The sequence below is a fragment of the Chiroxiphia lanceolata genome, chromosome 7 (assembly GCF_009829145.1).
Source record: "Chiroxiphia lanceolata isolate bChiLan1 chromosome 7, bChiLan1.pri, whole genome shotgun sequence".
NCBI lineage: Eukaryota > Metazoa > Chordata > Aves > Passeriformes > Pipridae > Chiroxiphia > Chiroxiphia lanceolata.
Genome location: NC_045643.1, coordinates 8431450 through 8453675, shown reverse-complemented (window position 1 = coordinate 8453675; position 22226 = coordinate 8431450). Strand labels below are relative to the sequence as shown.

The window sequence follows — 22226 nt, the reverse complement described above, 5'->3', positions numbered from 1 at the left end:
ACACGTCAGCAACAGAGACCATGGCCACACCAAGCCCTTCAATACCACAGGGAAAGCTCTCGCACGCTCAAGGCAGCTGAAGTTTTACTGCTATGTTCACCAGGGCCAGGACTGCAACATAAAAGCTGTGGTTCACCACTTTATTGCCATTATCTTAAATGAGTGCAGTTTGGAGGCCAGGTGCTCGTTCTGAGGACAAGGTCAAAATGCCTGTTTCAAAGAAAAAAGGAATCAGCACCTTCACTGGTTTTTTGAAAGAGTAATCAATATTGTAATAATTCCATATATATCTGCAGAAATAACTACACTCAAGAGTACTTTTGGATATCTGGTGCTGCTTTTCTCGACTTTGGGGTTCTAGGGTTACCGCTCTCCTGCTCTATATTTATTTTCTTTTCTTAATAACTAGTCATCAAGAACACCTGTTATTTAGGAAGACTGAAAATTTGCAGAATAAAACACTATGCCTTTTTACACTACCAAATAATCTGTTGTACAATACCTGTGAAGCTCAACTTATGCTGGTAGAATTTTTATGACTGAAGGCAACTGCAATCATTTAAAGGTTTAAATTATGGATCTGGCTGCTAAATGAGATTAAGAACACACAAGCAGATTAGAAAATATTGAGGTAGCACAGATTACTTTTGTCATTTTAGTTTTAGATGAAGCAAAATCATAGCTGATCACCAAACTTTTGCAGCCACATCAAACTGCCCCTCTCACCAACTGCAATTATCACTCAGATTGCAAAACTTGCATAGCTCTAGATGAGAGTTAAAATTTGGCATGCAGCAAAATCAGCACTGCAAACAAGTCATACTTACTGCATTCTGTTGAAAAAGAAATTAAATAAACTGCAGTCAGTACTTATACTACTTCCATGACAACACAGAATACATCTATTAACATTTATTTAGTGCATCAAGTAGATCAATCTTTTTATCACTGAAAATGCAAAATACTACATAAATGTTATGTATTACTCCTTCATAGATAAGCATATCTTTAGGTACTGTCCAAATATTATCAAATAAACCACGAGATTGAGACACATCAGAGTGTAACACAGAACAACACCCTTGCATTGTCCTGTCGCTAAACCACCATGTACCTTTGGTCTCTAAAAGCCATATATATATAACCTTGGGTATGCAGATCTCAGCAACAGGAGAGGAGAATGGGGAAGGGAAGAGAGAATAGTGGAGGAAGAATGAGCATAAGTTTATTTGACACATTCAGATAAGGCCATCACTTCAGATATATTGAGTTTGAAGTAAAAGGACCCCAGCTGTCACATCACCTAGACAAAGAGAAAGGGTAAAATACACTCTGTGTCCTCCTGCCTGGAAGGTGCCACTCAATACAGAGAGACTGTTTCTCCACAGGAGTATGTTATTCTGATTACAAGGGCTGCAGGACTTTTCACTCGTAAATTATACAGGCTTGGTCATCAAAAGAGGATGGAAACAGAACAGCAAATCCAGCTAAACCATCTAACTAAAATGTCATTAACAATACATTAAAGTAATTGCTAGATGTCTTCCCGCTTCGTTGTGTATCTGTGATATTTATGGTTTGCCAAAAAAAGGCAAACCAAAATCCACAGAGTTCTTCACAAATCGCTCACTTTGAGCTATGAAATTCTATTTGACATTGCCAAGCCACTGAAAACTGCTGTTCCAGGAAAAAAGTTATTGAAGAGCACCAGCAATATTATTCTTTATGAATGATACAGAGTAAAAGGCTAACAGTTAATTACAGCAAAGAAAATGAGGGAAAATGTTTGGAATTACTGGAATTCTCAAAACACTTAACTCTGAACCGACCAGAAGACATTTGGCAAATTAAATACGCTCCAGAAAGAGGCATTTCCTTTTACAGGTTTTAAGAAACCCTGTATGAGAAACCAATCAGAGTGTTTATCTCTAGACAAATGTGAGATTGTGCATTTATTCCCCCTTACAGAATCACAGAATATGCTGAGTTGGAAGGCACCCGTAAGGATCATCGAGTCCAACCCTTAGCCCTGCACAGGACCATCCCCAAGGGTCACACCATGTGCCCTAATGAGTATCTACAATTTTCAATTACACAAGGGCTTCACAAAGCATATACGAATGCTCGCGAATGAATTGTCCCCCAATATTTTAATGAAGGCTTCTAGAAATTAATACAATAGAACCAGAAGGGATCTAAAGGACTTCTGACATTGTTTTTCAGAAGGCAGTAGAGAATAACCAATATCAGCGACAGCACATCACTAAATCCATTCAGGAGACACAGGTTGGAGGTACTCAGCCACCAGAGACTGTACCTGTTCCTTAGGCTCTGACCACTCACATTAAGCAACAGAAAGCATGTTGATCAACACAGAAGCAGCACAGTCAGCCCCAAAATTTGGGCAGTTAGTGAATTCAAATATTAGGAAATGTTGGGGAAAAAAATAAGAGTATATCTTCTCAAAGTATCAGCCTCTCTTCCAGGCTGTAATTCTGCTACTTTAACATTGAGGGCATCACTTCCATTCCTGCATTTCTGTGGCAGGCTTTCCAAGTACGCCTTTGAAATCACCGTGGAATACAAAATAAAATCTTTGGGGAAGATAAAACCACTCTCTCAAATTAAATTAAAGGTGCTGGGAAACAGAATGTCACCTGAGATACGCCTAAAGACATGTCAAATTTATAGATACAGTTCAAACAACCACCCTTAGCTTAACCTCTCAATCTTTTTATCAGATGCAACAATAAATTTAGACAAGTAGAAAAATTCACTGACAAAAATCAAAGCCTACTTCACCATGTTTCTCACTTCACAAATAATGGTGTCTTGTTCATACAGCTTTATTCCTTACCAACCTTCAAACTACTGGGCATCAGGGTGGGATATCATGAATAACAAGTTTTGAACTCTAAAAAAATTCTTCTCCATGCAAAAATAAAGTGATTATATATACAAGTAGATCATGACATTCTACTCATTCAGGTTGTTAGAGTCAATCATGAAAAGCTATAAAGTTCTATTGTGAACCACTGCTATTACATGAATTGCATACAGGTGCTTGAAAGTCTATGGAAAATATTCTTTGTTCCATAATATTTTACCTATCTTCTTCTTTGAAACATTCCACTCGTGTATCATAAAATCATCTGAAAAAACATATATGAACGTTCCTGGCTTTATACATTTTTATACCAGCAAAATACTAATGGGAAACAGACAAAATAAAAATATTTTTGTCAAAAAAAAAAAAAAAAAGGTCTCTTACTGGTCTCGAGTAGAAAGGTCTCCACTAGATTTATGAAAAGAAAATATCTAAAACAGGGCATTTTACTGTCCAATGCTAGATACCTTCTAAACTTCTCTCCCTGTCCAGAATTCAAATTCACTTTTGAGTACCCATTTCCCAGTGATTTCCAAAGACAACAAAGCAACTACAATACCTGCTTAAAATTGAAACTCAGATACTTTTCCATACTAGTAGGCAGGAATAAATTCCTACCTTGCACCTGCCTAATACAGTCCTAGATTAAACGTTCCATTTTCTTGTGTCCTCTCCACTGTTTTCCCCAAATCAAGCAGATGTTGTTGATCTGAATCTGCAGACTCAGCTATATCATCAGTATTACACCTTACAGGTGTTTCTCAATAGCTCCTCTTCCTTCTTAATCTTTCATCACACCAGTTTTTGTTGAGGGCCAATTCAAAAATCTACATATTGCTCAGTCTACAACCACACTGACAAAAAGGTGTCCAGCAATACTTTTTCAAATACATTATATGAACACATAAAACTAAAAAAATACATGAAAAGTATTTAAAGGAAAAGCATCGCGTGAAAGAAAAATTAGTTGAAATCAACAGGACTAATGCCATTAAAATGAACTTTACACCAATATGAGGAGGGAAAAAGACATACAGAGATACTTTTGCTCTATCACATATAGCCCCACAGAGTAATTTTTGCAGCTCCAGGCAACAGAAGTCTCTGACCTCCTCCTAATACAGGCAGGAGACCCCAAGTAGCTCCATCAGGCCCCTAGAGAAAAAGCCGGATGGCAAAAGTGATGATGATAAAAGACCAACATACTCGCTTCACTGAGATGAATAGTGGAATGAAGGATGAAACCAACCAGCAAATTCAATTTATATGCTACTGTGTTGTCTGGGGATAGGGATTTTTATGTATGACCACAGAAGCATGTGAGTTTATGAGATGAAACTACAAAAGTGAAAATCAGCAAAATGGGAAAGTTGCATGTAAAGAAAGTGAAAAAAGACACTGTTTTAATCTCAGAAAGCAACGGCCCGGTTATAACGTGATTCAGTTATAACAATTTTTCAAATTTTTTTCAATGTTAGTGAAGGTATGTTATCAATATTTATCCTTTTTTTCTCTTTACATATACCAACATCTGAGTAATCACCTCTGTAAATTAGGGTGCTCTGTGCTTTTGTGTCAATATCTCTACAGGCAAAGAACCAGAGAAGCATATCATTTAACTATATATATTCCATATATATATATATTACTATATATATTCCACATATTTGTAATCAAACCATGTTTCAGTGTATCTAATGGAAGCAAGAAAGATACATGCCAAAGCTTCAGGGATTATCCATTTTCCACATTTGTGTGGCTCAATCAACTTCAGTCCTTATTGATGCTACTGTCACTGGTAGAGAACCAGGCACTCTGAAATCCATCTTGCTCTCAGCTGTGGTGTCCAGGCACATAGGGCTAAACCAAATTTGGACTTAAAAGGGCAAGAAACTACTGCGACTCCAGTGCACACAATGCACGTGTGATTCATGGGAACACCCAGGTACAATCACTTCAACAAACTCAACCTGATAAATTACAGTCCTGGGACAACAGGAATTACAAATAGGCAAGAACCTACCACATAATCAGAGCCATTCCTCTACTAAGACAGAAATAGCTGCTGTAGGGCAAAACATTATTCTCACAACCTGAAGCAGAGCATTTGTGTATATTTGCTCCAGCATTTCAAGTATTTCCTCTGTAAACAGCCAGCCAATGGGATTTACTTCATAAACATGCCTTTTGCAAAATAAGCCTCTCTAAATACTCACAATATAATGCAATTAATTAAATGGTGATTAACTTCCTGGGATGTACCTCTGCTTCTGGGCATCCTAGTGCTTAAGGACATTATTGCTTTAACTGTATTTTTAAATCTCCACAGCACCTCGGAGATGGGACCAAGGGTCCCTCTCTGTAAAGCTCCTCTCTTCCATAACACTTGCCAGCAGATATAATTGATCAATTATAGATGAAAAATTCAGTTCTCCTCTTTCACACTAGATTGGCTTTGCCCTGGGCGATCAGATTGAATAGAGGGACGGGATACACACATTTTGGCACTGCCACTTGCCAGTTTATGATAAGCTGATGGGCATCAGCAAAGGGTTGAACCATTTCAAAAAGGAAATCTGTTGCAAGGTAGACAGGCTAGAAAAAAGCAGCTGGAAATTACTGTCTGGAGGATAAAGGCAACTACCAAATCAACAGATATCCATGGCTGAGTTATAGCCAAATTCAAGACATGAAGAAAGGGTTCCCAGAGTCTAAAGATAAATAAAAAAAAAAAGAAAAAAGAAAAAAGAAAAAAAATAAGATAAAGAAAAATCCCGATGAGTCAATTTCCTTCTGTAGGATTTTTTTCCTCTGATATGTCATCTTTCTAGCAAATAACTAGACCCTTCTCCTGTACAATAATCCTTTGGGGTGTTGGAGGAAGCCCCTGGGCCAGCGGCAATCTCTCAGAGCTCAGCATGCTCTGCAGCTGTAATTTCCTTCATGTAATCAACAGGACAGAAAAAGGCAAAGCAACCAGTCAGCAACCAGACCAAGCTGTTATACAGGTTTATGGAAAAAGGGGAAGTAACACCCCAATTTTTTCATACCTTAAATATCTCAGAAAGGTATTCTCAATGATTACCCCTCTTTATTTAGTTACCTCCCACTAAAAACAGATAACTAGCACAACTATGAACTTATTAATATAATGAAACTGCTTTCTTCATATTTCTAACAGATTCCTTCAGTAAGGATATTGGCTTTTTATCACTGTCCAAATAACACCTTGCACAATACACGCAACATGACCAAACTTCTTTCTGTCACTACAAGGGACTTTTACACACAAGAACCAAACTAATCACCATGAATAAAAAGAAGTGCTATCAAAATGCTTGTTTGGCTCTTTTTCTGATGATATTTTTATTTACTTCTGGGGTTTACGCAGAGTGTGATGAATACTGCTGTGTCTTTGCATGTTCTTGTGTACCTGGAGCAAAAGCAATTGGTCAGATGCTGTCACCAAAGACAAGGCATTCACATCACCTCAGGTCAACCCTCAGCAGACATCTGAGGGTCAAATGGAAACAGTCCCTCTCTTTCTGCAGCTCTATCGCCAGCACATCCCAGTTTCTTGTCAGGCTAAAATATGTAGAACTAACTGCTCTGCCAAGGGACTGAGCAGAAAGCATTTACACTCTCAAACTGTCTTCTTGGGGGCTGGCAAATTTCAACAATAAGCCTTGTTTGGCAGCCTTAACTTCCATAAGACTCCAAATCATTAACTCCATCATATGGACCAGCTACATAGTGGCATCTGAATATTCAGAAAAAAGCCTTTAAGCCAACTAGCACAGACAGACATTTTTATCTATGAAGGCTAGGCAGGATGAAATATTGACAATTGCTCCATGACATTCATTTTTACGTCCCCTAGCTCTTGCCTACACAGGAAATGTACACAACAGAAAACTAACACCCAAATCAAACAGAGAGAGCCTTCTGCTCATCTCTGCTGAAACCTGCCAGGCACTCAGTCACCTTCCTCCTACAGCCTTCACTTCTTTCTCATAAACCCCACTCTAACCCTACCCTGACATTTTGCAGAGATACAGAAACCACTTCTGCCCAAAAATACATAATCAAACGTGGAATAAAATGGGACCAGCCTCACACCTACCCCAGGAAGTCTGGAATTGAGCTGGCTCTAAAATTCCTAGTGTCACCAGCCATCATCCCTACCCTATCTCAAATCACAGTCTAGACTGCAGACTGACTACACATGCAGCCTCTCAAAAATACGGATAAACATACTTGGAGCAATTAGTGTCAGGCTTCAATCCATTGCTCAAGCTCCAGCAGCGTTTCACAACCAACCTGGTCCTGCAGCCTACGTTTGCACACTAATCCTAGTCCCTAAATAATTCACACAGAGCCACCCAAAATTTCAGTGTTTCACTTTCCAAACCTTGTCCCAGCATACAATTTACCACAAAGGGCACGGCAGGATTCAAAAATAAACACAGGTTTACAGCACCTATTCTGTGGATAGTTTAGCCAAGCTTGCTGATGACATCAGCCAAACCCACAGAGGCTGAGGATTATTGATAGATTTAAATTCCCTAATCTGAATTTTTGGACAGCCAAGTTCTTATATCTGCTTTCTTGGATGGCCTTTGGGTTTGTCTGAAAAATGGAGTCTGTGTTTGATACATATACTAGCAGAAACCAAATTCCAAAGAGTATATGCCAGCATTTTCAATACTCCACTTATTTTTCCTTTGTTAAATTTCAAGAAACCTCCAGATACTTGGTTAATTAACTTCAGCTTAAACTACAGAAAACTGTAGAAATCACAGTGAATAGTAAATAAAGTAATCACTCAAAAACAGATGAAACAAATCTCATTTATATAAGGTTCAATTTGTATACAAGAGAACAAGACCGCTATTGTCCTCAAGAAGGTGAAGTGTAGGATCTCTTAGAATGGTAAATGTGGATTTCTTTACTCACTCTTCTTACAGGAGGAACTGTAGGATGATCAAAGGAATCACCCTCAACAGGAATAAGGCCCAAGAAATATTGTCTGCCTTGCCCATCATGAAATAAAACAAAATCCTCAAAAACCTCAGGCAAACTAATGTTTTGCAGTGGAAGTCAGACTACTCTATAATGTATTCCAATAACTTTTAAGTGAGACTCTCAGGACAAAATAGATAAACTAGAGTATTATTAGTTTATTCTTTCAGCAATCCTAATGGATAAGTGTAATACTGAAGGAAAAAAAAACCCTAAAATCGCCCTTCAGCAAACACATATCTTGCTACTTATTTCATGGTACTAAGCTTCATGTGTAAATATTTTGTATGTATATAAAACACTCCTGCTACACCTATGGTTTTGGATAAATTCTGTTTCCAAGACACAAGGCCACTTAAGGTCAAAGAACATGCACTAATAAAAAAACCTACCCGCTTCCTGAGTAGAAACATGATTAACTTAAGTCTTTTCACCATTAGCATGTCAAAGAGCTTAGACATTTAAACTGCACAGGTTTATAAGTGAAGTCTTTTAAGTGCATTTTTGCCAACAAAAATGCTTTGTAGAGTATGTGTTAGTTCTAACTTTAAGGAACACACATGAAAATCAAAATCTGACCTAGGAATTCTGTTTGAAAGGGAACTGCACAATATTAGTCATGGATGGATATAGTTACTGTCATTAACTACCCTTCAGCTAATATTTCACATATTTAGCCACTGCACATACAAATGTACCACACAGCAAAACACTCCAAATTCCACTATTCTTGTTATTCTATAAATCTTAAGATATTATTAAATTTTTCCACAACACAGTGTCGTGCAGTGTTAAAATTTCATTCATTTATTGATTCTTTTAATATAATTAACTTCAAACAATATATTTTCTGTGAAGTGGTTGCTTAAATTCTCAAAAATATAATTATTTTGTAATCATTTTTTCAAGATCTTTACTAATTTTTGTGGCATTCAGTAATTTGTTACAGAACTTAAAAATATTTGGCAGCATCCTCTTAATTGCCCTTACTGCATGACATTCTTTTAGGTAACCACAAGACCAGTTACACTTTGCATATACAGTGCTCATTACAGAATTATTTTACTCAGTTTAGGAATTTTGACATAAAAAATGAATTTTGGGTTGCCTTGAAAGAATGTATTTGCTTTTGATTCAATTGAGAGTAAGCTGGCAGTTTCTGGTTATAAAACTAACCTGTCTGGGAACACAGGGATGGCTCAGTAGGTGGTACTGGAAGTACAGCTGATTCAGGATTTTCTAATGGACTGTTTTTCTATCATTCACCCTGAATTATAGTACTGTCACGTCGTCCCAACACCAGTAACTGCACTAGTCACCCCTAGAAACCTAAGCCAATGAAATTTTTTTTTTCAAACACCTTTAAATTAAAACATGGTGTAGTACCAGCTACACGTATGCTTCTGGCATACCACCCGACTCATTCTGAATGCTCAGAAATAAAATAATTCCATTATTTCTGTGATGCTGAACCAAGCTGCTTGGCTCGTGCTCTCACCAGAGGTATTAACTCATGAGAGAGAGTCCCACCTTTGCAGGAATGTGCTGATGAATTTGACCCTCAAGTCACAAGGCAAAACCGCTACCACCTTTTCCACTAAAAACCAATACTCAGCATTTAAAGGAGTGAACAATAACTACCCATTATTTTAAAGCTTTTGAGTTTGTATAAATTGGGAAAGCTAATTCGTTATGACAGGTAAGTGAAAAGAGCCTTGTTTTTTCATTTTTCTCCTGCACTCAACCACTTACTTGTGACCTTTCAAGATGTTGAATTCCTACCAAAAAAAGAGAAAATTACATGCAAGAAAGAAACTTGTCTCTGGAACACCATATACCACAAACTCAATTACTCAGTTGGCTTGTGTGCCAGTGCAAGCTCCTGTCTCCCACTTTATCATACATATCTATCCTAACCAAACACAAAAGAACTAGTGAAAACAAGAGTCCTGCCCAAAGATGCCAGCAGTACCATTCCACTGTCCAGCTCTCTAAAAGGTATGCCAAGGACCAGCTCTAAAGAGATTTGGCACTGAGTTCTCCATTCAGCCACCTGATCTCTCGCACTATATTTTCACAGCTATGCTCTTATGTTTAATTCAAACAGTACAACCTCGCTCAGTAAACCCTTGAAGCAAGTATCAGATTTCTTTTTCCTCTTCATAGAGGTATTTTGATTTGCACATATTTGGATGTTGTGCTTCTGAAAGGAAACTTACACCACTCTCACATGAACAATTACTCTTCTCTGGATTATTCTACACAGTTTAAACACATTCTCTGGATTTTCAAGAGGGATGTAGGGAAGTGGGTAAGGACTGCATGTTTTCTACTGATTTTTCTCCCTAGATGAGTTTCTAGTTTAAACACATACAGATTCCAGTGAAGACCTATAAATCTCTTAAAAAAACCTGTCAGAACAAGATTTATGAAAATGCCCTGTCCTTGGTGCTCTCTAACCCAATTAAAAACTCCTGGTTGATTGTTTTGTTTCAAAATACCACTAGTCTAAAAATACTCTTGTAAACAAACAACAGTGAGCCACAGATCATTAGCTAGGAATCAGTATAGAATATTTATCTATGTTAATTGACATGAAATGCAATACAATTCCTTGTTTAATTTTGACAGAAAAAAAATATATAGTTATTGTTGTGCGGTTTTTTGGGGGGGTTTTGTTTGTTTGTTTTTTTGTAGGATACAAAGCTTGTTCAAAGACACCCCCAAAATGCCTGAGGGCAGAAATGACAGTGCCAGAGTTTCTCCTATGCTCAGAACGTTTGTAACAACAAAATATACTTAGTTTATCCATCATAAATATTTATTTTTCTATATGTAAAAACCACAAGTTTGGCTTTCATAAATTTGTTTCAATTGCTAGAGATGCTAAGACATCTCTCTTTGGCTTACTTTTCTAGTGATTTTCTGTCAGGAATAACACAATTGATTCGAATTACATGTATTCTGATTAAACATTCATGAACTACTCTATCAAGCTTTAATAACAGCTGTCTCATTAAATGTTTACCATTATAAAGGTCTTACCTCAAAAATTTCAAAGCCATAGATGTCCAGAACCCCCATTACCTTCTTTCTGACTTTTGTTTGTGCCTTAAAAAAAAAATTAAAGATTGAGTCAGTCATCTGTACATTGCATACTTGAGAATCAAGAAAATTAATGTATCTCATAAATAGGCTGTCAAATTCTGTAAACTAAAATATTAGGTATGGTTTCCCAAAATACACTTAACGTGAATATTTTTATAAGCTTAAAAACAGAGCAGAGAGAAATTTGTTGAGCTGTGATACAATTATTCACGTGTAACAGTGTACAACCAGGAAAAATGAAACTGGTAAATACAATTTTACTGTCCACTTTAATTTAAAGGATTTCTATTGATTTTTTTACAGGCACGAAACGACAGTACCTTAATGCTCTCATTGATCCTGGTAACAAGCCAAGAGAACAGTCGACTGTATAAATTCTTAGCCAGAGCATCACGGGCATAATAAGCCTAAATAGAAAAAAGAAGAAAAAAAAGTTATAAATGCTGGCCTAAACCAAACCTTTTTCTGTCACTGACATATCTTAAAGGTGCTGTGAACTTAGTAAGACCAGCACAGGCAGCAGTGGCTCTGCCTAAACAGGCACGGGAGACAGGCAAGGGGTGCCAAGACACTTAGGCAGCATCAGTGTCTTGGTGGTGCACCCCTCTGTCTTCCTGGCCACAGGCTGGCTGGAAAAGCAGCCACAACAACAACACAACAGCAGCACTTCAACTCCCTTCCTGCTCTTCCAGATACCCTCTAAAGACTCACATCCCCCACCCTAATCCTAAACAAAGGGACCTGATCAGCTGCATTCAGAGAAACCACATTCCTGGTAGCCTGAGCTGATGAGACACAGGTGGCAATCATCCTGGCTCTGCAGCCATAGAGGAAGATAAATTCACAGTGGCAGCAAAAGTTTCTCAGCAGCCCCAGGCATACAACTCACATGCAATTACAGCAGTTACCCTAAATGAAAACAGTCTGCCACAACACTTGCAGCATGTGCTTAGTGCAGGTCTGTTTGTTTTTTCAGTCTCTGCAACATTCTCCACAACATTCTCCTATCCCTCATCTTTTGGAGGTAATTCACACGTGAAAACAAAACATCCAGTATATCTGAACACTTAGAAACTGCTGGGGAAAAAAAAAAAAGCACACTTACACTCGTAATTTATTCAGTACAGCTGATTAGTTGTAGTTTTTATTTGGGCAGTAATGATTTAGTCACGTGGAATAAACAGCCACTTAAAATAATTCTTTCCTATAAAATCAGGACCTCTTTTTACCTGAGCCACATTTAGTGTTGTTGAAACTTTCTCTTGTTTGGCTTCAACCGTCCGGAAGCTGAAGGCTCTCTCCAAGACAGACTGGTCTATACCCGTCAACTCGCAGATTTCCTTGAGTTCTAGCATCAAAAAGCAAAGTGTAAATATAATTAATCCTTCATAACCACTGCTTGTTCTTCCCCAAAACTATTAGATTTTAAGTAGTGTAGCGTTTTTCCAAAACAGGTGCTCTTTAACAGAAGTGTCACATTCTCTCCCCACTACGCTGACAAGCAAAGTTGTTAAAAATACACACAGCACAAGGAAAGAGAGTTACTGGTTTTGAAAGCACTTTCTATCCAGTTATTTTTGTGAAGAAACTTTCCCTCCATTTATCACAGATTACTTTTCATAATGAAAAACTTCCAAATGAAAATGAATGGAGTTTCAAAACGTATCAACTGCAAAAATATCACCAAATGAATCTGACATTACAGGCAGAGATAATCACTGCAAAAGAACAAAAAGCCTCCACTGCAGAAAAACCAAGTGGCAGAAACAGAAACACACAGCACCATTTAACATTTCAGAAGAAAGTGCTAATAAAGTAGGAAAAAAAAAAAGAAAATTATAATTTTTGGAATTTCAAACAGAGCAATCAAAATTGCACAGAATTTAACCCATATTTGCCTGAGGGTGAGCTCTGGAAACAATCTAATTCATATGTAAGGATATTGTATGTCTGTAGAAATGACAAAATTAATAATGACTTCAGACAAATTAGTGGTTTTCCTCCCATCACTAGTCTCATCTTACCATTTTTATCTTTGATTTTACTTTCATCTAGGCCATTTGCACGAGATTCAGGCTTAAATTCAATATTTCCCAATTTCAGAACGGCTGCCACTACTTCAAAAACCGACTGTGTTTCATGATCCATAAACCCAACAATCTGCATAGCATTCTGGAAAGGGGACAGATAAAACCATGAGATAAGAGCATCTACATTTAAACAGATCATACTAGAGAAATTTACCATTTATCTGCATTAACATAAATTAGAAATGTTTTATGAACTCTTTTGCTACTAAAAGTACATGGCATAATTCCTATGCTTAGATAAGTAAGTTTTTTAATACAAAAGACAGGCTAAAGGAGATGTGATAATGGAGCTGGCATTCAGTCCAGTCCAATTCTAGGACTCATTCAGTATATGGGTTTCTAAAATGCAGTACTTTTTTTAGCCACTTAATTTAGTTTATAACCCATCCCAATATTTCACAGTCAAATGAGCAGGTACTCCTGCCTTCTCAGACCAATAACTTTTAGACTCTAAATTTGCATACATTGAGTAACAAGGTCCTGTAGTCACCTTGTACAAGCAAACAAAAACAGGACAGTAAGTTATCATGAGAATCATCCTAGCCCTGTTTTTATTTTGACTTGGTCAGCATCACCTGGGTCATGAAGCTCAGTCACTGCCACCATAAGCCACTACACAGTATAACTTTTCCCATGATCTGACCATGGGGGTCTGGGCTTTTTTTTTTATTATTTCCTTTTTTTCTTCTTTTTTGTTTCCTTTTTTTTTTATAATTTTATTTAATTTTTTTTGCTGTCCTTTTTGTATTCCTGTAAGAATACTCCACAAAACTTGGGCTTTCTTAGCTTCTCTTGGTAGCAAAGCTTCCCTGTGCAAACACATTCTGCCTGTGCATGAGGAGTGCCAGCACTGAGACAAGACAGCCCTCCCAGCCCAGCCCTGCACGAACTGACAGACCGAGGGGCGTAAGAACTCTGAGTACTCAGCCAACTCCTGCTGCTTCTTACCCTGACTGTTCTGAAGTTTGAAGCATCATCCACTCCATTCACTTTGGCAGAATCAAGGCCCAGGTAGTTGTACCTGCTGAAGTCCCTCTCCAGTTTGAGTTTGCCTAATAAATCAAATAACAATATCATTAGTAACGACATTCCTGCTAGTGGCAATTTTATCCAAGAACCAGTATTGTCAGGAACTGTTGTTATTATTGAATTAAATTTTCTTCAAGGATCTTTTAATTATAAGCCTTCTAAATAAGAACGGACTTTCTTATTTGTTCATAATGCACTGCAAAGCCAATTCTGATTCAGGTACCTGGATAATATCAAAGCATTTGTTGACTTCAGGTATTACTGTTGCCACTACCAACAAAAATTTCAAAAAATCATATTTCCCACAAAACCAGCACGTTAAATACAAAGAAATCTGAACATGGCACAAGGGCAATACTTACAGAGAAACTCTTCCGATGCACCAGACAGTATCTGATAGAAAATGTGGAAGTTTCTTTCACCTCTTGGCTGCTTAACAACACGAGACTTCTCTAGTAGATCTAAACAAACAAACAAAATCTCACAGGTCAGGGACAGACTGTTGGAGCAAAACTCTTTAAAATGAATATAATCCCCCATCATTTTCTACTTCATTGCTTCATACCACCAGCAGCAGACTAGAAGATGATAAATGGGAGGTACAAACCTTATCATAGTATATCACATTAGTATATGTATCTCAAATATTTCTTTGAGCAAGTGGCAAGCCCAGGGAACTTGTAAATGCTGCAGTCTATGAGCAGCAAAGAGAACTCAGGTCAGGGAGGCAATGTGCTCGAAAAATGTCAACCAATTTACAATACCACCACAAAATTAAGATTTGGTGAGCATGACTGTATGGGTGAAGGTTTGAAAAGAAGCAAAATGTTAAGGCTAAGCACATGAAAGACGGGTAAATGAAAAGGAGAGAACAAATAAAGAAAGCATTTAACCTGAATAATCATGCAGCACTTTGTGATCCTCAGGTGCATCAGGCTATGAAATAATTCCCAGTGGGGCTGACAGAAGCTCCATCCTAATATACTTAAAGGGAAATGAAAAAGCAGCACTTTGAAAAGCGTCACTGCACTAACGGAGTAGCTTGAGAAGAAGACTGCTTCATCCACTGTCCTTAGTGACAGGCACATTTCTAAACCTTCCATAAGACTAGGAATCCAGGCAGGCAGCATAAGCAGACTGACTTGTAACACACTGCAACCACTTCAGAGTTAACATCATATTTACCACGGAGGTGGCAATTCAAAGTCTGTTCAGCCTGTACTGCACTGGAAGGCTGTGGTTCACAGCACACCAGGAGAGGGAAGAGGGATGCAATAAGAGAACCTCTGGGCAGGTTCAATGTCACAATCTCTTTTTGTACAAAAGGTATGTTTTTTCTTCTTTTCTCACTGGCACACAAGGGCTTAACAGCATTTTTCCAGACAGCAAACACCCAGTTCCCAGCGTACAGTTTTTCTCTTAAGCTACATGTATCCAGTGCCAGGGAGACAGAGACATTCAATGCCTCATTCCAAGCGCACAGCAAAGGCATTCTCCCATGTACCTACCATGACTGGGAGTTAAATTCTCTCTAAGCTGTGCCCATGCTAGAAGAAAGCTCTCAAAGTGTCATATCTCAAATACCACTCCTCAGAAGAGCATACACAAAGTGAGATGAGGTTTCACAAAAGCAAGACAGAGGGAACACCAAGTCCATTAAGGACATGTGCAGTTGTTGAACACTTCCCCTGCTGGGCTACTATAACATCTGATGTGTATTCTACTATACTTTTCCTCCGATTTCCATCTGATGTGTATTCTACTATACTTTTCCTCCGATTTCCATTTCTGCTGAAACTGCACCTATTTAGTCTCAGCAATCTGGAAAGTTAGAGGTAGCACTCTGGTCAGCAGCATCTGTGCTGCAAACCCCCTACCCCAGCTAGGGTGCCCCTGGCACAGCAGGGCTTAGCCTGAGGGGGAGCATCTGCCTTGGGGTTCTCTCCATAAAGAGAGTGCAATAGACCATATTCCTATTTTTGATAGCTACAGGCAGGGTGTGGTGCTTATGTTGCCCACTCTAATTACCTAAGCTTACACCCCTTCTCACAGAATAGGAACTAAAGACCAAACTTCAACCCACACACTTATACAAGTCTTCAGAGTCCCTCCTCCACATAAACTAGAGCAAGTCAGATTCAAAAATTACTTTCTGCTCTAATAATTAGCCAGTGACAACAACGACAAAACTCAGACAGTATTACTAATCTTCTGAGTGGCTTACAGTAGGACAAGTTTCAAATATTTTACAGACCAGCTGAACTATGTTATTCCCTAAACATGCAATTGCCTGGAGAGGAATGGCAACCAGCACAGCAAATGACAGTGAATGGAGCTCCTAAATGATGAGGAGAAACACCTCTTCCCCATCTAATGCATTGTGTGACCATGTCAGAACTTTTAGCTTTGTTTGAATAGACATTTGTTTTTATGACTTAACAACACTACAGTCTCTTTCCTTCCAAATATGGCCTGGCTCAGCACCTGGAAGTTTTGCACATCAAGATGAAAAAGCACACCCAAGATATACACAAACAAGTGGCTCTCACATATTACCAGCAGCTCATCTTTAGAGGGGTAGGTTAAAGACTCCCACTTTTGCCCTTTCGATTTTATTGGTTTTTTTTTTTTTAAAATGCAGCTGACTAACTTCCGATGGTTGATGCTGTGTTGGAAAGGCAAGATCAGAAGTATTGTTCTCACCAGCAGCCTACTGTGCAACCTCTCTACTTCTGACTTCACCTAAGGTCAGAGTTCACCTTCTTGAGCCGTGGTTCTAACTCAGAGTCATCCTAGTTAATTAGCATAACTACCGGATACCTGATCCTCTCTAGTTTTTAATTCATAACTGAAAGGGAGAGGCCGATCCCCCATCCAAGTGTTAATACTTGGGCTGGGAAAGGCAAGGTGAGTGGCAGGCAGTTCAGAGTTGTGCTGGCTGTGAAGGTTCTCCAGTCAAGTGTTGGAACAGATCGCAGCCAAATTTAATCTCAAAAAATAAACAACTTCAGCTCCCGCAGTGGCTACACACACTTCAGGAAATGGCTGTATTCTCAAGGGATATTGAAGCAGTGCGGTTTGGCTTATTTGGGTTTAAAAATATTCTGCCTATAAATTTACTCAAATACTGTCATAAAAGCTCAGCTACGCATCCTGGCAAAATATTGTATTTAAACCTTCTAATTACATGCATGCCCTCAGCGGATTTAACAAACAGGTTCTCGAAGGTGTGTGAAATTAGTTATTTTAGAAGGATAACTGTCTTGGTTTTTTTCACCACAGCTTATCTTATCTATATATTTTTAGAAGCAACAAAGTTAAGTAATTAACAGTTAGCTTTCTGGAGTCCTAACGTTTCATATTCTGTCAGTTTTCATAACTGAGGAAAAAAGCTCCACAAAGCAGTTACTGACAGAAAATCAGGTATTTTCCTTAAAAAAAGCAGCTGCTGCCAGTTCTTGTTAAGGCTGCATTCATTGGGTTTTTTTCCTTTTCTTTCTGTTCACATGCAGACTGAAATCAGACTTATGGGACAGATCCAGACCATCTGCCCTACTCTTCAGAAAACTTCTTCCCTTTGTTTGCACTAATTAGCATTTCAATAAATCAACCAAATATATTTTCCCTAAAGCAACCACTGCACTACCAGTAACTTTTGTGTTAAGTCTCACACGAGTACAAATTCTGTGGATCAAAAACACTCAAAAGAGAGGACACAAAGATTCACATCAGACTGCTGCACATGGCCGCTTGGTAATTCTGTTGACAGTGGCATGTGTGGACAGATGGTGCTTAACTATATGAAAATCCAAAGAACAAAAAACCCTAAACTCTCTCTAGATTACATTTTGTTACATAGTCTATATGAATTATGTATAGGGACTACACAGAATTATCAGGAGAGAACATTCAGGTATTCTTTCTACATTATCTAGCAGTGCTCCTGCTTGAATGGAAACTTTTAATGTGTATCAAAGCAGCTGTAAAAATTAAATTGTTTCGGAAAAGTTCAACCTTGGGAACTCTTCTCAAATCATACTGTCTGAATATCCATCGATTCAGGTGACTCAAAATCCAGCTACCTGCCTTAGGTTCTGAAGATTATTTGTTATTCCTTAATAACACTGGTTTAAATGCAAGAGATCTGTGTAAGCACCCTGCTAAACCATTCAACTGAACATGAAAGGAAAAAAAGAAGATGCTGAATACTTCTGCAAACTCTAATGTACAATTTTATACAGATTCTTTTTGCATACTTGACCCATGAACTTGACTGATGCAGAAAAATGTAGGATATTTGTATTTCTCTAAATATACTAGAAATTGAATCAACATTCAAGAAAGGAATAAGTAAACACCAGAAGCAAAAAAAAAAAAATGACACTACCTTGGTACATTCTAAATAATCCAAGAAAAGTTTATTTTAGTCATAGTCTCTTCAGCTGGCCATGACCAAGGACCCTCTCAACAATTCAGCCAAAGTTACAGAACATGTTCTAGTCATGGAAGCTTATCTCTACAGCCATATTATGTTAAATTATGCTGTTTTCCTACCTTGATTGTACAGCTGTCATCCAAAAAAAGCTACAGATGAAAAAGAACATATAGATTTCTCAGGAAATTTCCCTATTATTCCCACCAAGCTTATAATCATGTTCTCTCAAATTAATTGATCCATAACTGTGTCAAGCAAAAACTACTGCCTGGGTAGTGTGTGCAGTGACAATGACTGCACAATTTAAAGAGTGTTAAATCCTCACTGTTCAAGGGATAAATGATGTTTAAAAATAAGCTAAACAAAATGTTTAATTTAGTTTGTTGTTTGTTTTAAAATCTTCCTACTTTAGGCAAAACAATTGTCTAAACAGTGGCAACCACGTTAACAAGAACACCAAGGGCGATGTTGAAACAAGTTAAGATTTAAATAAAATAAATACAAAAATCAAAAAGAAAATCACCAAGAATGGGTATCTCTTCTCATAATGTCTAACTGTCAAATTTGTGCAATATTTTCCTAAGCAAAGGAACTTACTAACAGCAATCACGTAACTTAAATCAACAGCCTGAGCTGTTGATTTCTCAGTAAGTGGGTAATTACTTCTGACTTTTAAAATGAACAAAAAAGTCATAAGAAGAACAAGTTGCAAAGTTATCACTTTGCTAACTTAAAAAAAAGTTGCTTAGATAAACATCATAGGTTTCTTTCATGTTGCTGTTGAAAAAGATGGCAAAACAGGGCCCTTTCTTAAACACTTGTTACCTGGACTCTGAGGACACTGTACTGGTTAAAAATGGCTTTTCAAAAGCAGGCTTTGCATATACTGTACTTCACAACCTGCAGCACTGTTGTCTTCTAGTTAATCATTAAATCACTGAAGGGCTTAGGCAGATGAGGAAAGATCACCCTATACTAAAAGCTAGATATCTTTCAGCAGGAAATTACAGGTGAAACGTAAAAATTTAAGACTTACAAAAATTATGGTAAAGATATTGTAAGATCCATACCTTTCCAAAAGTTTAAACAACTCTAAGTGTGAAACATTTTGGACTGTACTATGCAAAGCCACTTAAACCATAAAATTTACTGTACACAAAAGCAGTCACAAAACTAACAAACCAAGTGTGCACACAAACACTGCCTTAAGTACGAACCAGATGCAGCATCTGTGGACAGTCATATCTTAGAGCTGAACAAGCTACTGCAATTAGCACCTATTACTTCAAAACCAAATGTACCTATTTTTACATAAAATACAGATTATTCTGTAATTACAGCTGGAAAAGAATCTACTGTTCTCCTTTCTTCTCCTCTCATCTTCACTAACTGAGTAGTTATAATAAATGGAAAACTAAGAATAGTATTGATCTTTTCTGTAATTTATTTCCACGATATTATACCCAGCTGAAAGCAACACTCCAACTGCTTTACCTCACAGGTGCTCTGGGAAAAAAGAAACCTCTGAGTACATAAGAGCTGACATGACTGTCCACTGCAACAGCAGCAACTGTAAACACCCCATAGGAGGGCAGAAGGAGCAGATATACCTCATACCCAATTCAGTGAGAGAAAATGTAAATGCTATTTACCTGTTTGCAGGTGCCTTTTAAAGCAGCAGCATACCTTCAAGCGGGGGCTGGAGTTTGTTACCCAACAGTGATGGGCTGCCCACAGTCCCAGGTGGCAACACAGCAAGGGTTTGGTGTTTAGCAACTCCCACAACAGTAATTTGGACTTCCTAACCCCACACACGTGAAACAGGTCACCCGTGAATGGACGGGCTGGCTGTTAGCTAGCACCAGGACCTCACCTTACACGGACTCCAGCGCCTCCCACCCACCAGGAAAACAAGCTGGGACCTTCACAGAAAACTAACAAAAAAGGACAAGTCTTAACAACTCAAGCTTACTACATTCTTCACCCAGCCCTCTTCACCCTTCTGCTCACCCCACACCTGCTGATGTAGGATCAAACAAGTACAACACACACTACCTGAAATCAGTTTTATTTTACAGTCTAAGGGGAAAAAATTCCTGATTGAAGTCAAATACTTTAAGCTTGCATAAATCATGTTAATCTCCAATTTTTCCTTCTCAGTTTCTTTTCATGGCTGTACACCATGCTATAACAATATGACAATTTCCTTGGAAACCAGTGCAGTTGGAAGCTCTGAGCAGCCGTGTAACGTACATGAAATGAGGCTGCACATATTTTACACTGTTCAAACATAAAATTATCTTCAGTCTGGGCACATACCAGTTCTGACTTTATAGCTGTCACAAATCCTCTCCGTTTTATTATTTCCATTCTAATTTTACTCAGAAGATTTACCTTCCATTTGCAGCATATTAAACGTTTTGGTATTGTCAGCTCCTGCTAAAGCCAGTGGACATTTCCATTGACTGCAAACTGGACAGGACAGAAATGATAATTTTACCCTGTAGGTTAACCCCTCTCATTAAGATGTAAGAGCTCATTGAAGGGCATCAGGACAATGGCCCAAGGGAAGGTCACTGCATGAAGGGTCATCATGGGCAGATTCACCAGCCTTTCACAGAGCTTCACAGCATTCCAGAGTAGGACAGAACAGACCATTTCAAACAAGACCTTTCAGCCCAATAGGTCTCAGCTTATCCTTACCAGTCTGATAAATTTAGCAGCTTATCATAATTACCATTTTTGCCACCACAATAAGCTAGATGTTCACCATGTCTGCTTCAAGTCACTCAGAGTATGAAATATAGCTTGGTGACATAGGCTGTGCCCCAAAAAAGCCCACTAACTTAACTGATGTTTGGAAATCAAGCTTGTCAGAAACAACTATTAAAGTTTAATCAAAACATTATGATGTCATCTTCACATCATATTAACACCAAACCAACACATGGTCAGATATCAAAGAAAATTTATGGATATTTTCATAATAATACTTTCCCTTTTAGGGATAGGAAACTTCAGCACTACTTGACTTCATGCTTGATGAATTACGAAGGCAAATCCTCATTTTGACTTACATCAAAGTAAGTTCTAAGTAGTGTAAAAGAATTTAGGCCCCCAAATATCTTCAGAATGGTGATGCCTCACAGAAACAGAAGCATTTGTGTTGCAATGCAATGCTGCAGACGTGTGGAAAAATCTAAGGCAGGGCAACCAAATTATTTTGAAATGGTAGAGAATTTAAACTCTCTTTCAAAGAGAGATGGATGGACTATCAAATCTTGCAAACATTAAATCAAAGATGAGATGTATTAACATGCAGCTACAGGAACTCAATATTTACCACTGACATACCCTGCCAAGCATGGGGCGTTTCATAGTTCAACAAGTAACATCTTTTCCACAACAGAGCTTACACATCAGGTCTTTATTTTTAAATTGAAATTCATTTTCTTGCTATGAGAAATTTATTAAATGTGATAAGACAGAAAGAATGCCTAAAATAGGCATCTTTTAGAAAGATCTAAAAATATGTCTGCCCTTTGTTACATATGTCATCACATCATTACAATTAATGTAATGTTATAATTACACCACACAAAGATTTATAGAGCAGATAAACTACAGAGCAACTATTTGGATCTCCTTTTGGTAT

At 38.0% G+C, this 22226-nt stretch overlaps 1 protein-coding gene across 6 annotated transcripts in view; it reads right to left on the bottom strand.

Moving 5' to 3' along the window:
* MYO1B (myosin IB) overlaps positions 1-22226 on the bottom strand; it is a 112922-nt gene that overhangs the window by 31155 nt on the left and 59541 nt on the right. For 3 of the 6 annotated variants that reach the window (XM_032692902.1, XM_032692903.1, XM_032692905.1), the window contains 7 exons: positions 14499-14597; positions 14056-14159; positions 13042-13189; positions 12247-12365; positions 11338-11424; positions 10955-11020; positions 828-833 (listed from right to left, as the gene is read on the bottom strand). In XM_032692902.1, coding sequence (XP_032548793.1) covers positions 828-833; positions 10955-11020; positions 11338-11424; positions 12247-12365; positions 13042-13189; positions 14056-14159; positions 14499-14597 — 629 coding nt within the window. The remainder of the gene's footprint in view (positions 1-827; positions 834-10954; positions 11021-11337; positions 11425-12246; positions 12366-13041; positions 13190-14055; positions 14160-14498; positions 14598-22226) is intronic. The other 3 variants (XM_032692900.1, XM_032692904.1, XM_032692906.1) reach the window with 1 other exon arrangement.